The sequence below is a fragment of the Clarias gariepinus genome, chromosome 26 (assembly GCF_024256425.1).
Source record: "Clarias gariepinus isolate MV-2021 ecotype Netherlands chromosome 26, CGAR_prim_01v2, whole genome shotgun sequence".
NCBI classification, from domain to species: domain Eukaryota; kingdom Metazoa; phylum Chordata; class Actinopteri; order Siluriformes; family Clariidae; genus Clarias; species Clarias gariepinus.
The window spans coordinates 18,191,242-18,209,258 of record NC_071125.1 but is presented as its reverse complement, the minus strand read 5'-3'; the positions used below and the strand labels follow the sequence as shown (position 1 = coordinate 18,209,258).

The 18,017-nt window shown below is 38.4% G+C and overlaps 1 protein-coding gene across 7 annotated transcripts in view; it reads right to left on the bottom strand.

Moving 5' to 3' along the window:
• Window positions 1-1,457: 1,457 nt before the first annotated feature.
• Window positions 1,458-18,017, bottom strand: part of eya1 (EYA transcriptional coactivator and phosphatase 1) — a 50,358-nt gene continuing 33,798 nt past the window's right edge. For all 7 annotated transcript variants that reach the window (XM_053488345.1, XM_053488348.1, XM_053488347.1 and 4 more), the window contains 6 exons: window positions 8,457-8,515; window positions 7,989-8,149; window positions 7,670-7,784; window positions 7,345-7,466; window positions 6,578-6,678; window positions 1,458-3,517 (listed from right to left, as the gene is read on the bottom strand). In XM_053488345.1, coding sequence (XP_053344320.1) covers window positions 3,437-3,517; window positions 6,578-6,678; window positions 7,345-7,466; window positions 7,670-7,784; window positions 7,989-8,149; window positions 8,457-8,515 — 639 coding nt within the window. In that variant the 3' untranslated portion in view covers window positions 1,458-3,436. The remainder of the gene's footprint in view (window positions 3,518-6,577; window positions 6,679-7,344; window positions 7,467-7,669; window positions 7,785-7,988; window positions 8,150-8,456; window positions 8,516-18,017) is intronic.

Below are 18,017 nucleotides of genomic sequence, written 5' to 3'. Positions count from 1 at the left end.
ATATATACAATATAGTGTATATGAGGGTAAGATACCCCTCCGCCAGCTTTTTGCTCAGGTCTGCTGTTCCTTGAAGGGGAGTGGCTCAGCAGGAACTCATTTACATAGACACTGTAACAGCGGGTTTGGGAGAGGAGTAAAACAGAAAGTTTTCCGTATGAAAGAGCATTATGCGAGGCATATTCAGCTGAAGCATTAACAAACACACTTTCACAGCGTCTCGGACATATGTTAATGTGTAAAAATTATATGTTGGACCTTTAATATCTTCTCACTACTTGTACAGTATATTTGTATACGTCCTGTCTACTGTATCTATGCATCCATCCAAAGTTTATATAGCTTATTCTGTGTAGGGTCACAGTGTGGCCCGAATTCTATTCTATGGAACTTAGGGCACAAGGCAGGGTACAACGTGCAGGTGGTGCCAAACCCAACACACAATTCAGACTATTTGGAAACAGGATATTTTGGAAGAAAGACTGTGGGAGAACACCGAAGTACCTGGAGGAAAGCCACCAAGCACAGGGTGAACATGAAAATTTCATACAAAGATGAACTGAGGTGAGATTCAAATCACTTTATAATCTTCCTGCACTATCTGTACATTCATACCCTGTTACATACAGTATATTGCCCAAGCCTTATACCCGTATTTTTATCTATTTGTAAATACACCTCTGGTTAGATACAAACTGCATTTCATTGACGTTGTCCTTGTAGTCTATATTAGTAGTTGAACCTAATCTTATCTAAAATAATCTATACCATAAATGCTAAACAGAACACAACCGTAAAAAAACAGCCGTAATTTCTCTACAAAATTCCCTGCTATGCTGATGCACTTATCCCAGTGTTTCACTAGTGCCTGGATACCAACAAGTGAAAAAAAAAAATCTTAGTACGCAAGATCCATGATCGTATTGCCTGCTTTATGTCTGAAATGCTGGCCTTCCAGGAACTTGATGTACAAACACAACACCTTTGGTAGTCCAATCCAAGGGTCATTAAAGGAGTTCCTGGGAGGCCAGTGTTTCAAATGTAAAGCTAGTGAAACGCTGGGATAAGTAAACGCCCCTTGTACAAAGTTAATTCAAGTGCAAACCTTAATATGTTTAGCTTAACATAACGTAATTTCTCAGGATTCCTCTGATTGATTTTTTTTTAATTATGTCACAGGTTTTATTTACTTACTCTGCATCGTTACAAGCTGTTTCTATTGCAAAATAATAACTTTCAGTGTTTTAAATGCTACTCGGTTTCCTGCCAAGCCACATGACATTGTGCTATTCTGTTAATTTGCCGAGAAGTAAGATAGATTTTATTGCTTACTTATTAAATGGGCTTTAGTAATAAACATGTAATAAATAACACCATCAGCTTGGAACACTAGATCAGAATTTTAAACCAGAATTGATTCGTCACACAATAAATAAATGTGCCCAGAGGACAGAGTGTGTGTGTACCAGTTCACAAATCAATGTTTTATTAATTTAAACACAATCAAATAATAATGTCAAAAAAAAAACATCTGTACATATCTATATTTTTTTCAGACACAACAAATGTTTGCGTGTTCACGACAAGGCCCACGTCAATGTTTTTCCAGTTTGCATTATGATTGCAATATTTTTTTCTTTAAAAAAAAAAAAAAAAAAGCTTACTGTATAAAACATCTCCCATCTAATATGACCATGAACTAGCAGCAATATGTGTTACCCTGGGGGACAGGAGGAAGGAGCATAGTAAATGGGCAAATTTTATATGGTAGGAGAGGGGGGGAAGGGGACAAATTTAAGTTGTGGTGGTGTTAAGCTGGGGTGGGGTTACGGGGCAGATTAAATGGGCTGATTTTATATAAGTGGGGTTTTATGGGTTGAGAAGCATATATAAGATTGAAAAAGGGCGAGTAGGTTTAGAGAGGGTAGGATGTAGATGGGGTAATGGGTAGAAGGGGCAGTAGAACACTTCACCTGCAGGAATGAAGCAACACTGACGACGGAGCAGAAACCAGTCAGAAACTCACACACAGGTTCAATTCCTGCTGAGGAAATTCACAGTCGGTAGCGTGTGTGTGTTCTTGACCCCTTCGCGTCTTTATGTGTGTGTGTGTGTGTGTGTGTGTATGTGTGTGTAGTGGCTTTCTGACAGTCCTTAGAGCTTTAAAGTTTCCCAAGTCCACAGTCTTATTTATCTAAGCACTATAAAGAATTTCTACAGCGACATTTCCAAAAATCAAAATGAAAAAGACTACTTCATACAAAAATTACACTTAATGTACAAGAGTTTCTGCCTTTTAGTGCCAGTACAAAAGATAACAAAACCTTGAAATATTGTGAGGTCTAAATGCTTTTAAACAGAACGCTAAACAGAAAGGAGTCAGTGATGAGCGTACTGATGCTCAACTCCAAACTTGACATTCATTTTGATTGTTACTTTCTTTTCTGATGTGTGTCATCCCATAAATACAGGTATTTCAAAAAAAATAAAATAAAATGCTACTGAGATTCTGTAATTAAATACAGAAACTTTAACTAGCAAGGGAGGAAAAATATTATTAATAATAATAATAATAATAATAATAACAATAAAATAATCAATAAATCCGTAAACAAAATACGAAATCATTGACACTTGACATCCGTGCTTTTGGTCTTGACAAAAATGCTTTCAGATCTCCAAACCATTAAGCAACACTTTAAGGCTCCTGCACACGTTTTTTGTGCACTCCTGCCTTAGAGTACTTCCACGAAAAAAAAAGCACTGAATAGCAAAATAGCTAAAGAAAAACAAGAAGGAATAGTCCAGTGATTAAAAATATACACACACACACAAAACCCGCCGTATTCTGTACACGTATGATTGTCTGAGCAAATGCAGATAAAGTTTTTCTTTTCCTTAAATTATTAGAAAATCCGTTTTTCTTCTTTTCCGTAAACGTCTTCTTGTCTAAGTACTCTGCATGGTGAGAAACACACAACAACAAAAAGGCGACAAGTCTCTCGCCGGGAGGTGGCGCTCTCAACAAAGTCTCTGAATATAAATTAGGACATCCGGCGCAGTGGTTTCGAGCCAACGCAAGAAATCACGCTGAATCTCGGTGGGATCAGAGTCTTGCTAAGAGCCAAAAGGGACGCCGGTAGCTCACTGTAATTTCCTCACAGGTGTGAACCCTCACAGAGTTTTTTTTTTTTTCCTGGAAAAAAAATCCGGAAAACATTCTGACGGCTTTTTCAAAACGAAGCCGAGTCAATTCACAGTAACCCCGCAGCTGCAGCGTCGTAAAAAATTCGCAATCCTCCAGTCGACTGCTCAACCAAGAGCCGAGGTTTTAGGGTTAAGACAAGTCGTGGGTTTCTTTTCCCACGGTAAGTGTGTTAACGTTCTGTTGTCAGTCCGTGCTGAGTAAAAATCGTGAGTTGAGGAGGACACAGTGCTACAAATACTCCAAGTCCAGCGCGTGATGAAGAGCCATGAGGTCCGAATGACTGGAGATCCTCCAGAAGGGCATGTTGTGCTGGAAAAAAAAAGAAAAATACCAATAAGCACTGGGAAAATAAATGGCATCACATTATTATGTAAATTATACATATTATTCCACGCTGGACAATAGCAGCTGCATTTGTTTTGATGAGACTGGGACTTCATAGTTTGGATGAGATTAGGACTTATTTACCTAGGGACATGTTATAGAAAGGGTCTCCAATGTCAGGTATCTTCAGGCAATCTTTTTTCCACATAGAAGGATATTCAGGACAAAATTTCACCAAAAATATTGTATTAACTGTTTTTGAATTACTGCAATTATTGTCCTTCCATTATTAGTGTCTCCAAATTTATTGGATATATCCAAAAAATATTGAACATTATCATACATATTAGGATTATTAAATACTCTAATGGAAAAAAAACATGGGCATCACCAAATGCTAAGTTCTCTACCTTGAGCTACTTTGCCAGGCCTTTACTGCAGCCACCTTGTTTGTGTTTTTTTTTCTGCCTTCAGTTTGTTGAAGCACTGTCTTGTTAGTTTTGGAGCATTTGGCTATGCAAAAGGGCATACCTCAATATTCTTTAGAAATTATCCTGCTACTTCTGTCAGTTGCCACATCATGAATAAACACCAGTGATCCAGCCATACATGTTCATGGCATAACACTGCCACCACCATGCTTAACAGATGATGTAGTATGCTTTGGATCATAAGCCCTTTCTTTCCTTCTCCATATTCTTCTCTTCTAACCATTCTAGTACAAGGAAACCTTGTATCAGATCTCGGCAGTTTTTTTGTTTGTTTGTTTGTTTTTTAGGAATTAGTCATATTTTAATAAGAAAAGTGTCTCATCTGGCATTTCTATTATTAAGTGTTACCAGGTGTTTGCATCTTGAGGTAAAACATCTGTATTTACTTTGTAATAGCACAACTGATATCAGTTAAAAAATTTAACGGCTTAAAAAATAGAGCGACCGAGCAAAAAGCCCATAATACCTAAGCGGTTAATACAATATATTTTTTTAAACCTGTTAAATTAAACTTCAAGAATTAGTTGCTTCATTTTAAATCCACTGTGATGTATGCAGTGACAAAAAAACAACATGACGTTTAGCACACTGTCTAAATACTTTTGAATCTGACAGTATATTGAATACTAGCACCATGTGTACGAGCATGGTAAATTCACAATGTTTGGTTAAGAAACTGAATTAGCAAAAAATATGTGCCTTATAGGTAACTACTAAAAAGGTTAAATCTTTTTTCTTTTTTTTGTTTCCCTAGCGACAATAAGAACTTAATTTTATGTTAATAAATGATTTGGGACACAATTTCCTGAACTTGCCTAATTAGCTAATGGTATTACTAGTAATGTTCTAGCTAGCTATGAGTACCAATCTAGCAATCATTAGGCACAATATTCCCATCTGAATTTGTTTCTTCATAAAAACATTTCTGTATAACTATTTGCCAATTGAATGCCTTTACTGGCATTAAATGGAAGCAACAGGTATTGGAAAGTTAGCAATTTGGCAACTCGGAAACAGAACGTTAGCAAACAATTTACAGTACTTCTGGTTATGCTAACACTTTTTTTCTCTAGTGCTTGACTTTATTGTTATTTCTAACATATTGCAGTTCAAACTGTGAAAGTTTAAATTCAATTAAAACTTTAAATGACTTTAGAATTGAATTAATTTCATTATTGTTTAAAAGGTTTTCTTTGTACTATTTAAAAAAAAATCTAAATTTTTTTTAGGCTACCCTCAATTACGTGCCTTTATTTTTAATGGCTTTGACCTTAAAAAGGGTTAATTAATAATGTAAAGAAATGACAAAAAGAAAGTTGTAGCACTCTTAAGGTCCCCTTAAAAAAAAACTACTCGAAAAATAAGTATTCACTGTACAGCCCAAACTTCCCTGAACACGACATTTCGAATGAGGCTTTGTTCTCCGAGAGACGCTAGGAGAAATATGAGTCTGCTAGAATGAAAGAAGCTTGTCAGGAGTCTTCAGTGCTTCCATTACTGCCTCTTATCAACAGTATAGCTTCTCTCAGGCATATGTTCCGCTTAGAGGAGCTTGCGCTGACCCTTAAAAGACTCTTTTTCTTTCTTCCCCCCACTTTTTTGTTTTGTAAATTGTCTTTTGCTTTTAAGTTTTAAAAGCCAGAGATGCTATCTCTTCTTCACCTCAGCTAGGTTATTAAGCAAAGTGGGATTGTTTTGGGGGATTCTTTAAAGGACAAAAGAGAGGAAAAATAATGACAAAACTCTGCTAATGCAATTCTGACTGCAAATGGAGAGAGAGAGAGATAACTGTTCATGTTATATTACCACAGGTGTACAGGACTGTCAAAAACTGATACAAGAAGCTGTGTTAACATGCACATTCTTCGCAGCTCTAATTGACAACATGCAACTAAATACTTGACAGGATATAATAAAGAAGTGTGTCAACATGCAGCTTCACCTTCTGGATATGTTGCTCAACTGTCAGTGAAATGTGTTTGTTCCCCCAGGTAATTAATTAGCAAATGAATATCTTCATCTTTTGCGGTTTATGGTTAGAGCATTGGGTTTACATGAACTTGGCAGAAACTCAACACACAAAGGGCTTTTAGACATTCAGCAGGTAACATAAATCCTTCAAATCCTCCTTTGAACCGCACAGGCGAGAGCAACTACAAGACCCGGCTGCTACTGCGCCGTGTCGTACAACACATCAAAAGGCTTTGGCAGCCAAGCCGTTCCCTCATCTTCAACCCACAGAAGAAAAACATCCCACATTTCATCAAACAAAGATGTAAGCTTCTTAAACGCGTGCTCTGTTTATGGGCCTGTCTCTCGATCATGCCTGAAAGGACTTGTCTAGCGTTACACGCATTCATGCTGCTTCAGCTCAGCTCGGCAATGTATAATTATGCCATCTCGCCCCCTTTTTACACTTGAGCTGTCATTGCTGATTCAATTGTGGAAGCTATTTTCTCGTTTCGCCAATGGGCTTTTTGGGAATAAATGGACGAAAGTGAAAGGGGGGAAGGGGGAGAGTCGAGCAGGGTCGAGTGAAGGGTTTCTCATTTACCTTTTTGGAGCTCTGCTCCTCTTCTACTCCGTCTCCCACCACCACGTAAACAACTTTCCTCCCGAATCTCTGAATTACTCGCTCGAAGCAGCTCTCTTTGCCTGCGGAGAACAGAAACAGGTTTAGTGCTTCCAAACGCATCCAAGAGCCAACCTTTTGTGAGAGCTCTCTAAATACGCAATAAGTTACACAAAATTACCCAGTGTAAACACTTAGCCGTAGCTTGGGGGATTCGATAAGATCAATGCCCAGATAAAAGTGGCCTGAAAAGCATTAAGTGTGTCTTTCTCCTCCCTAAACCTGGGACAAATGGAGTTTAACGAGCTAAATCAGCCTCACATGCTAATGCCAGAGTTTGGGGAGGCATGCAGCCCGCAACCAGAACCGTCTCTGCTCAGGGATGGCCCAAAAAACTATAGACTCCAAGCTTAGAGTTTATTTTGCATTTGAAGAAGCGGAGGCAGGAGCAGAGGGGGTGAGGGGGCAAAAATGTCCGTGTGGAATGACATAAATTTGCCGAAGTGGTTTCATATGCAGGCCTGAAAAAAAGGAGAGGCCCAGCTCAGGCCCAGCTCCAAGAAAATAATCCTAGCCTGATTAGGCCTTTTCCTTAGAAACCGACATCAAACCTCTCGTGTGTCCGCCCCCTTCTGCAGCCTAAACCAATCCTGCGCCATACAGTACGTCTCCTGATGTTTACACATAATAACATAATATCCTGATTGTTCAGCCCACAGGAACCCGCAGGTAAAGGAGCTATCACTCACCTATTTTTGTAGCGCTATAAATATTCTCAATTGGAAAAACTATTCCGAGTCCATAGAGCAGCACTTTCGCAAGGGCAGGTATAAGCTGCGTCGTGGTTACTAAGATGTTCACACAATTTGACCTGAAATTGAAGCAGAAAAAAAAAAGAATGCTTTTCTTAGAATTTGGCAGACACATCTTGCTAATCTTGTCACCATTAGTGACTTTATAACTGTTTGCAAACAGTATAACATGCCAAATTTCTGTGTTTGGGAACATATAGCCTAAAGCACTATTTTGTAATTTTAAGGTTTATATATCTGCTCTCTAAATAATTTTCCTTACCTTGAGTGGATTAGTGTTAGTGCTTTTAGTGCCAGTGTTAACCAGGAATCTGTCAAAGCTTCAATTTCTGCTCGTAGTTGCAGCCAGGCCTCCCTTTTGGCCGGACCCAACAGTCCTGAAAACCAACAGAAAACCTTGTTTAAGTTGGCCCATTTTTTTGCAAACAACTCCAGAAATTTCAAAATTTAGCCCCAACCCAAGTTGTAGGCTTGGTGGAAAAACCTCAGAGTGTTTTTGTTGACACACATTTCCATTTCCATTCCCCTTTCCCTCCTTCCAACCCAGCAATTTGCCCTGAGCATTTTTATTGCGGAATTACCTCCGACGTTGTTTTTGTAGGTGGTGTAAATTTCTTTTACTCGTCTGTAGCGGAAGGCCAGCTTTCTCATCCAGTCCACTCCTCCTCTCACACCGGTCGCCAAACACAGGTTGGCACTGGTGGCAGCGGCATGGAAGCCGTCCGTACTGAAGTTATAAGTGCTAAAAAAGAGAAAAAACTGTTTTAGATTGTAGTGGCGGTTTGAGAATACCATTACACTTGCCCAGATTTACAACTTGCACCAAATGTGCGTAATTAGTCTTGACATTTGGTGTCTGAAGTGGCTTAAGTAAGGGACTAGACATTTATGGAAAGGATTTTTGGTGACTTATAATACCTCAGAATAAGAGAAACAATCTGTACAAACTAAAAGTCTTGTGTAAGTGACTGCATTTTTTTGCTCTAGGGAGAAGCTGTGTAAAAGTCAAAAGTTTGACCTTCTGAACATGAACACCATGCTATATTTACCTCAGATCTTGACCGTTGTCATCAGAGGAAACGTCGTCAATGTGGACTTGATCACACTCCTGTAGAAGAAGAGGCAGAAAAAAAACAGAAGACAATCCAAATTAAAGTAGGCTGAGTTGATTAATGGCTTACACGTGTGAAACTGGGTGCGATTTGGCAGCTCGGATCCATGTGAAGTGAGTAATGTCAACAACTGTGGAATTCCCATTTTGAAGCCTAGAGCTCAGGGCAGAAAGCAGAAATCATGGCCTAAAACCACTTCCAGGCTCGAACCCCCCCACCTGCTCGATCTTAATAAAAATAAGCACAGTCATCAGGGGACCAAGGGTGTAGCCACTTAGGCACTAGTACTAGTGGGAAGAGCTTAATGCTTTTTCTTCTATCGCTAGATAAACATCGGCTGGGACGAGATCAGTGGATCTTCAAAAACACAGATATAATCAGACGATGTTTGTCACGTATCAACGCATGAAATTCCTTTCTGTAGTACAACTTGGTGCTGCTTTAACTGGACGACTTTCAGTATCTGCATTTGCTCTTATGTTTGTTGGGGCATCTTTTGCCCAACAGATTTCTTTGACTTTTATTAAATTATATAACAATCTGTCAGAAAGCTGGGTTAGAACAGACATCGAAATATATATATAGAGAGTAATAAGGAGTATAATCACAGGCTTAAAAGGTTCCATATTTTACTGTTTCTTTAAGTTCAAGTTAAAACAAGAATCAGAGTTCCAATAAAGTGTCTCTGTTAATGCTCCAGTTGAAATACCTCTCAGATAATGAATTTTTCAGACCTCAAATTCCCTCAAAATGCACCACTTCAGTGTTTATGTAAATGAGTTACTATTAATGCCTGTCCCACCTGGGAACAACAGAGCTGAGCAACAAACCAAGGCTGGGGCTCTTCTTATATGAGGTCACAATAGGGGGAAAAATCTCATTGAAAAATATACTCACACATTTTGCTTGTAAATGCACACCGGAAATGCATCTCAATGTCTAAAACGTGTTTTTAAAAACTCTGCATAATAGGCTTCCTTTAATAAACACAATATATTTGTTCAGTGTTAAAGCTAACCAGCATCCTAAAGAAAAAAATGTAATGTGATCACATGATTAATCTTGTGATTAGATGACCTAATTTAGGTTCAATATGTAAAATCCACAGCTCAAAGTTTTCAGTTAGAAGCCTAGTTGCATGTGTTTTGTTTGCTTGTTTTTTGGCAATAAATGTTTAACGTGTCTGTTTTGGAGGCACGGTTCTAAAAAAAAATTCTTTTATTTAAAAAAGGACAAAAAACATATGCTTTGTAGCAGTCCAATGAATGAAGAAGTATCTCTGAGATAATGAGTGCATCCCTGCTCCTTTCGTTTTCTTGGAGAGGCTGGCGAGTTCCTCAGCTCCAAACTGATGCTAACACAAACCAGACCCTCTGCTAAACGTAACATACTAGAAAAATTGAACCTGATGCTAACCGCCAATGAAATTATGACCTCTGATTGCTGCCGAGCCACACACCAGCATGGCCTGAGGCGTTTTTGTGCAGAGTGCAGACTGAAAATCTGTTATTAGTTTTCCATTTATAGGCGTCCCCCCCCCCCCCCGCTTCTCTCCCACCACCAAACCAACCCACACACTCCTTCACTTGGAAGAGCCATGAATGTTTGAGAGTTATGCCTGGACATTAGGATCCAACAAATTTCAGATGGGATGGAAAGACAGGATTGCGACATTCAGCTGCATTAGTGGATGAAAATGGAGAAGTTAAAATGAATATGAGTTAGATTGAAAAAACGTTTATATCCTTGTCCAATTCTCGATAATGAACTCTTTAGGTAATCAGCTAAACTTGAATAACAGTTGATTACCATTTTTGTTTAAGGTCCATAAATTCCATTTCTAAAACTTCCTTAAGATGTTTAATTACTTACTTCGTCTGTTAGGAAACTAAAAAACACATGAACAAAAGGACTTCCTTGTTTTAACTCAATCCAAACCTGGCCAAATGCTGACGTTATTGCATTCCTGGTTAATGCTGGAGCAGTTGAAGGGTAAAAGGGGCTTTAAACCGTAAACCTTTTTTATTTTACTGGTTCCCCTCCGAACAAATTTTTCATCTCCCAGGATTTGTGTGGGGGGGGCTACGTGCGGAGAAACTCAAACCAGCTGTTCTTTAACAGAATTAAAATCTTGACCTCGAGAACCTTTGGTCTAATGCCGGCCTTCACTCCCAGTGAGTCTCCAGATCCAAAGAGGAAAAGACTTTGACCCAGTGGCCTTCTGCTCCTCTCTAGGGCTCCATGGACTCAGATAAGGGGAGGAGGGATGGTAGATGGAGGGAGCAAGGGAGTGACGGAGGGAGGGGTGACCTCACATGGAGATTTAGGAGCATTATGGACCAAGAAGATGGACTGCCTACTAGAGCTGTGCAAGCTGTTTGTGTAATCTGTTCAGCAATGGATCCCTAATACTTGTGAAGTACCAATTTGTCACTGGGAGAAACAGCAGCTTTGGACAGGCTAAAATCATTACTGGGGAAGAAAAAGTCTCGCCCTCATTCACATGTAGCAAAAAAAAGCAGAACATCCAAGTAGCATGGTGACACCGTTAAGTCAGGGTTCATCTGGGGTTAAAAGTAGCAAAAGGTTTTAAAATGATCTTAAAATTAAATCAACTATCCAATATTTGAAAGTACCACTTACATTAAACTGAAGCCTACATTGATGTTCTTTTATATATTTCAATCGCAGTCTTTACACTAAGCATTTAAAAAACATGCCTTTAAGGAAGTCAATAAATCGCATTAACTCTAATAGCTAATGTCACGGCATGCTTCCATTGCCTATTTTATTTATTCACTGTACCAGCACACACAATTAAATGTTGCATTGCGGACTGCCAGACCGCCATGAAAAGAAAAAGAAAAACGGCATGAGGAGAGAAAAAGAGAGAAAAGGAACACAGCAACCCCTGACAATCACCACGCACAGCGGGATTACCCATAAACCACTTGACTGCTGAGCGTCTTACAGAAACTCACGAGACTCATTATTCGTCCTTCTTAAGCACTCGTAAACACTGTTAAGCCTAAATGAGCAGGAATGGATGAGCGGTAAGTGCTTTAACAGGCTATGGTGCGCATTTAGTACTGAAGCAAAGACACATAACAGGATATGGTGCGCATTTAGTACTGAAGCAAAGAATATAAAACACTAACATGTGCATATACTGTTATACTGTGCATGTTAACTTTTCAATAATACGTCAGAGCCAAGCCAATTGTGAGAGGGTGATCAGTACTAATAAAGAAAAAAAAGGAGGTGGGGGGAGTTAACATGAGGAAAAATAATCATGTGTTTTATGTATTTAGAGTCTTAAGGTGGATTAATATATTGTCATTTTTGCCAATTATCTACCAATACACATTATATTCAAGCAGTCGTAGCACCATCTATTTTATGTTGTAGCATGCTAATCCTTGCTTTTTACTAAGAGATCAGCAAGATATAGACTTGTCTTGTGTAGTTTATAAGCAGAAATACTGTATGAGTTATTGATTTCAATGTTACAAAATCATAGATTTATACTATACTGTGTGATCATTTATTCCTCCAGAACCTTGTCTTTTTATGCTAGTTTCATCACACTTTGTTGCTGAGATAACATATATGTGCAGGATTTTTGTTTAGTACCCTAAGTAAAGGTACAAAACATATGGTCCTTTGTGTGACATAAAATAAAAACATGAATCTCAATCCATCATTGTGTTCCTTCTACGGTACATAGGTTTAAGTCTGTCCTTACTGCTTGGCTACTTCATTTATGGCCTTAAGCATACAGTAGGTGTAGGGCTGCCGGAGCGCACCGGAACAGCGTTTCATCACTTTTTGTCTCCAAGTGATGAGAAATAAAATCTATATAGTCCAGTTAAAATGTGTTACTCATTTTTGTAAGTGTTTGAGCGTACATCAAACAGAAAGGACTTATATAAAAACTAAAAAAATGGGCTATGTTGTGTTAGTCAAATGTTAACTAAGAAAATGGAGAGGCGGAGAAACATGGACCAGTTAAAAAAAAAAAAAAAAAAAAAGGTGATCCTGGTCCAATGATAGAATAGCATTACAGCTCTCTGGCTTAGAGATAGAAGACATTTAAAATAAAAAACTAAACACTAGTAAACTGAATGACATTCTGTACACTGCATACTAATATAAGAATAGAATGTACTAAACAGTTAAAAATTGAATCAAGATTGTGTACTTTGAGATAGCAAAGACAATAAAACAGCAAATTGAATCGCCTCGGCTCTTCCTTCTCTGAGCAGCGCTCTTCCCCAAACCCAACAATCACCCTTAACTCGCTCCACATGTTCCTACTGTAGACTGTACAAAGATCCTCCTCTATGGTCCATACGTAATTACTTCCTAAGCAAACAATTTGTCTTTCTGTTTAATTCATCACATTTTTCCTCTCATCTCGTTCCTTTTTTCAGACCGTCTGGCAGGCCTTGTCCTAACAGACAGAGATGACAGGATGAAAACGTGCTCATGAACACGGAAAATCAACAAAACTATAAAATAAACACCTAAAAAATCACCTTCTCGCTGTTTCTCACCCAGTGTTTTCTCTCTCTCTCTTTCTCTGTCTCTTTTTCAGTTCAACCTCTGAGAAAGCTTTTTTTTTCGTTTCGAAGTAGCTATCAGAGGCTCCTTTGTTCCTCTGTCGTCTGTCATTAAGCAATCAGGCCGATTCTTCCTGTTGGCCAGAGGAAGGACTTTTGCTACTGACGGCTCAGAGGAGAGCTGCAGTATGTCAAAAAAAAGACGAAAATGATTATTTCAAACTACAAAAACCTGGCTTTTCCCTCTCGTCCTAGAAACATCCGTATTGCATTACTCTCGCTGGCTTGCCTCCGTTTTTCCTCGTTTTTTTTCCTCCTTCCCCACACAGGAGGAAAAGGACCCAAACCAGACGAGGGTCTTAGCCGAAGCCGCTGATGCTTATGCCTTATATAAACACATCAGTACATGCCACTTGTGACACGTATCTTTATTTCAATTTTTTTTTACAACTACAGTATGTTATTAGTACATTATATAAGTTTTTTTCTGTTATGTCTTATGTTACAAACATTATTTGCTATGAATTTACTTTGGATCAGCACACCAAGAGTCTATATATTTATAATTCAAGATTGTAACTTTTTTACTTCCAAATTCACCTCTAACAAAAATACAGCAGGAGCCATTGGTGTGTGCATTTATTGGACAGTTTTGTTTTTGTTTGGTTGTTGTTTGTTTGATTTTTCATATATTGCCTGCACATTATTTCTATTTTTCTTTGACTGGAATTTATGCTTGCACTATTTATATCAAGTACCACATGAATCGAAGTTCTAGTTCCATGAATCAAGAAATCACTGTTGTTTAAGCATTTACAAAGATTTTTTTTTCTGAATTGATTAGGATTTGTATTAGTAGTTTATAACTTTTTTTATTCTTTTTGAAACAAGATAAAAATAAAAGAAGTGCATAAAAATGTAATTTAGAGGAAATAAAGTGATTTAAATTCGGATACACAGCTGTATTCTTCTTTTTGTATTTGATTCACTGTTTCTTTTAATTCTGATCATTATTTTAAATTAATTCCAATCTTTTTTTTCTGTATTCTTTATTTAGTCCCCTTTCTAAAACATTCTTAAGATTCCCACCAAAGCTAACTTAGGGAGGATTCAAATATTAATAAAAAAAATTGTTGTGGTTCGTTTCTAATTGATCTTTTTTTATTTCCTGACTCAGAATCTAATCTTGATTCCTACACTAGATCGTACAATCAAATCATCCTGTATTGTCATACTCCAAATGTCAGGTTGTGATTCTCTACAATGTATTACGTCCAACGTGTACTGTCTTATTTAGTCACATGACCTGAGTCGATTCAATTTTTCAGATTCTGGCTCCTCTTCTGATTCTGCCTCTCTGACTCAGGTGAGCGAGCTGGGCAACAAAAGCGCAGTGTGAGCGATTACGCCCATCATCACGGCATTCCTCGGAGTCTACAAGCTCGGGCCATGTGAAAAAGCCCAAGCCACGGTTCGCAGGTTCTCAATGCCGCTACTCCATTCGCAAAGTCTGTCATCTCTAAGGGGGGGTCGTGACCCCGAAATTTAGCTTCACCAACCCATCACCCCACCCAACCCAACTGCTGTGGGGGCAAAATGACGGAGGGAGGGAGAGTCAGAGACAGAGAGAGAGAGGGCGAATGAGAGCGAGAGAGCTTACCTGTGGGTCAGATACAGGATATAGAGAACAAAGAAAGTTCTTCAGACCCACTTCATTCCAATCCACAATTCGTGCTTGAATTGTAGTGGAATTTAAACACACACCGGCACACGGACACAAAAACAACTCCAACTCAGTGGAAACACGGGTATTGTGAAATTACACGTCGAACAATGAGAAATGAGTCTCCAAATCAACCAGGATAAGGTAGAAATGTCTTTAAGTGGTACAACTGCTTTAAAAATAATTTCTCTATGCTTGTACAAAAATTTAAAAGCAGAAATAAAAAAACACAGTAGTATAAAATAATATGCTACAAAAATAAACTCATACTTTTTCTTTAAATCCACCTTTAGTTTATTGCATTTACTTATTTATATAAAAACATACACACGTGAAAAAGACGTGTACCATCATTTGGCACAGAGTTGTTAGTAATGTTATGTTTTCTCCGTGACCCTGTGGTGTTATCCGGCCACGATGCTGTGGTACGGGTAGTGTGTGTATGCGTACGCATGTGTGTGTGTGTGTGTGTGGAGGAGGGGGCATGTTGAGAGAAGATAGACAGGGCTGCCTTTTGAAAGCTCGACTTTCTCTCTTTAGTCCTTCCAACAAACCCATGAGGGCTGCCGTGTCTAGACACCAAAAAACACACATTAGAATCCACAGAGTCAAATCCAGCACCTAAGCACACACACACACACACACGCACGCGCGGAAACACACGCACACCGAGTGCAGGGAAAGTTATGATAATGACTAATTTCACTTTCAAAAGAGTTGCTCCTCTATTTTGATAGGCTTGGAAGACTTCGTGGAATTCTGAGGGAACGTTAGGATGCAGCGCAGGTCAGGGAGAGGTTCGACACAACCATAGAAATACTGTACTGGATGTATAAGGGGATCGAGACATGGAATAGAGAAATTGGTTCGATAGTTTTTGAGGGAATATATACGTTAATATAAACCGACAATAATAATAATCATCCAAACGTATTTAATAAATAATATTTAATATTTTTTAAGTATTTAATAAGAAATCTAAAAAAGGTTTACTGTGATATAAATACTAGGAGCAATGTGTTAATTAAAGTAATAATAATAATAAGAAGAAGAAATTTCAAGTCAATTGTAGAAACTATCAACAAATTTGAATTATCTTTATCTTATCCGCTGTATTAAGATAAAAGAGTCACCGCTTTGCTATGTCATCGCTTTCTTCCCCTGTGTGTGTGTGTGTCTAATTTAAACTGTGCCCAGCTCAGGCAGGGAACTCCGTCCTACAGGCGGTCTCGTCTTATTTTTACCCTCGAACCTTTCCCTGCAGAGAGCGAGCAGGGCAAAATAGATGCACGCTTAACCTCCTCCGACGTCCCATTTTCACTCTCTCTCTCCCTCTCACTCACACACACACACACATACACATACAACCACTCACTCTCTCCCTCATATACCCAGAGTGGAATGCTTTCATCCCAACACACACACACACTCGCTTCACTCTCAGGTAGTTCACATGACACTCCAGGTGATTTATAGAGTGGGAGACATTTGGAAGAAGTGAGATTCTGTTTGTTTTGTGTGTTAAGCACGACCCATGTGGGTTCCTAGTGAAAATAATAAAGGTTTGGAAGAAATGTCACTTACAGGTATTTCATAAAAAAAGTATATGAAACGTGAAATGTTAAAAAAGGGAAACTCAGATTCTAAGACGGATTGTTTTAAACGCAAGTGTGATGCACATTTTCTAAGTTAACATCTTGGCTTAAATTCAGTTAAAGTAATCAATAAATATTATCAGTAAGTAAATAACAGCTTTGTAATAATTTCTAGACAAGACCAATCCCTCTGCGCTATAGTCTGAGTAATTGTCTGGGTTGGATCTTGATCTGTGTTTCCTTCAAACATCTTTCTTCGAGACAGTAAACCCAGAATATTGCACGCCCAATCAATACCCGGATCACGTTGCTGATGAGCGTTTTATGGATTCGTCCTGTCTTTGTAAAATATTAATAATTAAGTGGCTGCAAAAAGTATCCGTTTCTCCGCGCACTTTATTATCTTACAGGTAGGAATGACGTTAATGCTTATTCTGTTGATCAATATGCCGAGGGTTCGTGTTATTTCAGTGCTGTGTGTATGTGTGTACAGTATGTGTGTGTGTGTGTGAGAGAGAGAGAGAGAGAGAGTAACTGATCCCCACTGACCAGCTCAGCATGTCTTCTTTCTTTTTATTCCTTCTTTTCTCCTGTCACTTTAGGAGTACATTCACACCCACACACACTGCAACATCACTTTATATCTATATACAGTATGTGTGTATGTATGGCTGTAAACATATAGAATGTTTTCCAGGTTGTACATACAGTATATAAAGAACAATTTCATATTTAAAAAATTGCTGCCGTTTAGGTGGAGTGTTTCTATATGTCAGCAAAACCATGTGAGCTTTAAAGAAATTTACAGAAAATGTTCACTATAATATCTGTAACGAAAGACACCATTATTAAAGACAGAAAAACGAATCTTTTGATACACCATCATTAGCGTAATAATTTATGGATAATATGTACAGTAGGCCTATATTATAATGTTATTAACAAATTTTTGCAGTAATGTGGAATTTGGAATTTTGTTTTGTTAAATATTAAAATAATGTTAAAATGTGTACCAAAAATAATATATGATTTCCACCAGAGGCACCCATAGCGCTAAGAAAACATACTGCATCTCCTGAAAAGTCATTAAACTGCATTAGTTATGGAATATTATATTCCTGCACAGCCTATCCTTAATGCTTTGGGTATTTTAAGTAATACAAATGCGTGTGTGTGTGTGTGTGTGTGTGTGTGTGGTAGCAGTGGGGTTTTCCTTTATGGCTCTGACTAAATTAGATATAGCATACGCATTTCGACAGAGCCATAAATACAGACCTGCTGTGGTGTTGTTTACACTGAAGGAGTGTGTTCACTTGTGTTTAGATGAAGGCTGTAAAAAAAAAAATGGAACCGGCCGACTAAAGACATGGAGCGCTTGCCGAACCATCCTTGGCTTTAGACCTGTCGCAATCAGATGTAATAATCCCTCATTGAGATAAAGCAGAGCGACGAAACTATGCACATCCAACCCGTTTTTTTTTAAAGAGGCTTCTTGTGCCGAGCTGCCAATTCGTCTATAAGCACATGAAACAGAAATCAAAATACAGGACAGATGTTAAAGCCGCATTGAAGCTTTTTTTTGTCGCCGCCTCATTTTCGAACTTCTCAGAAAAATGGC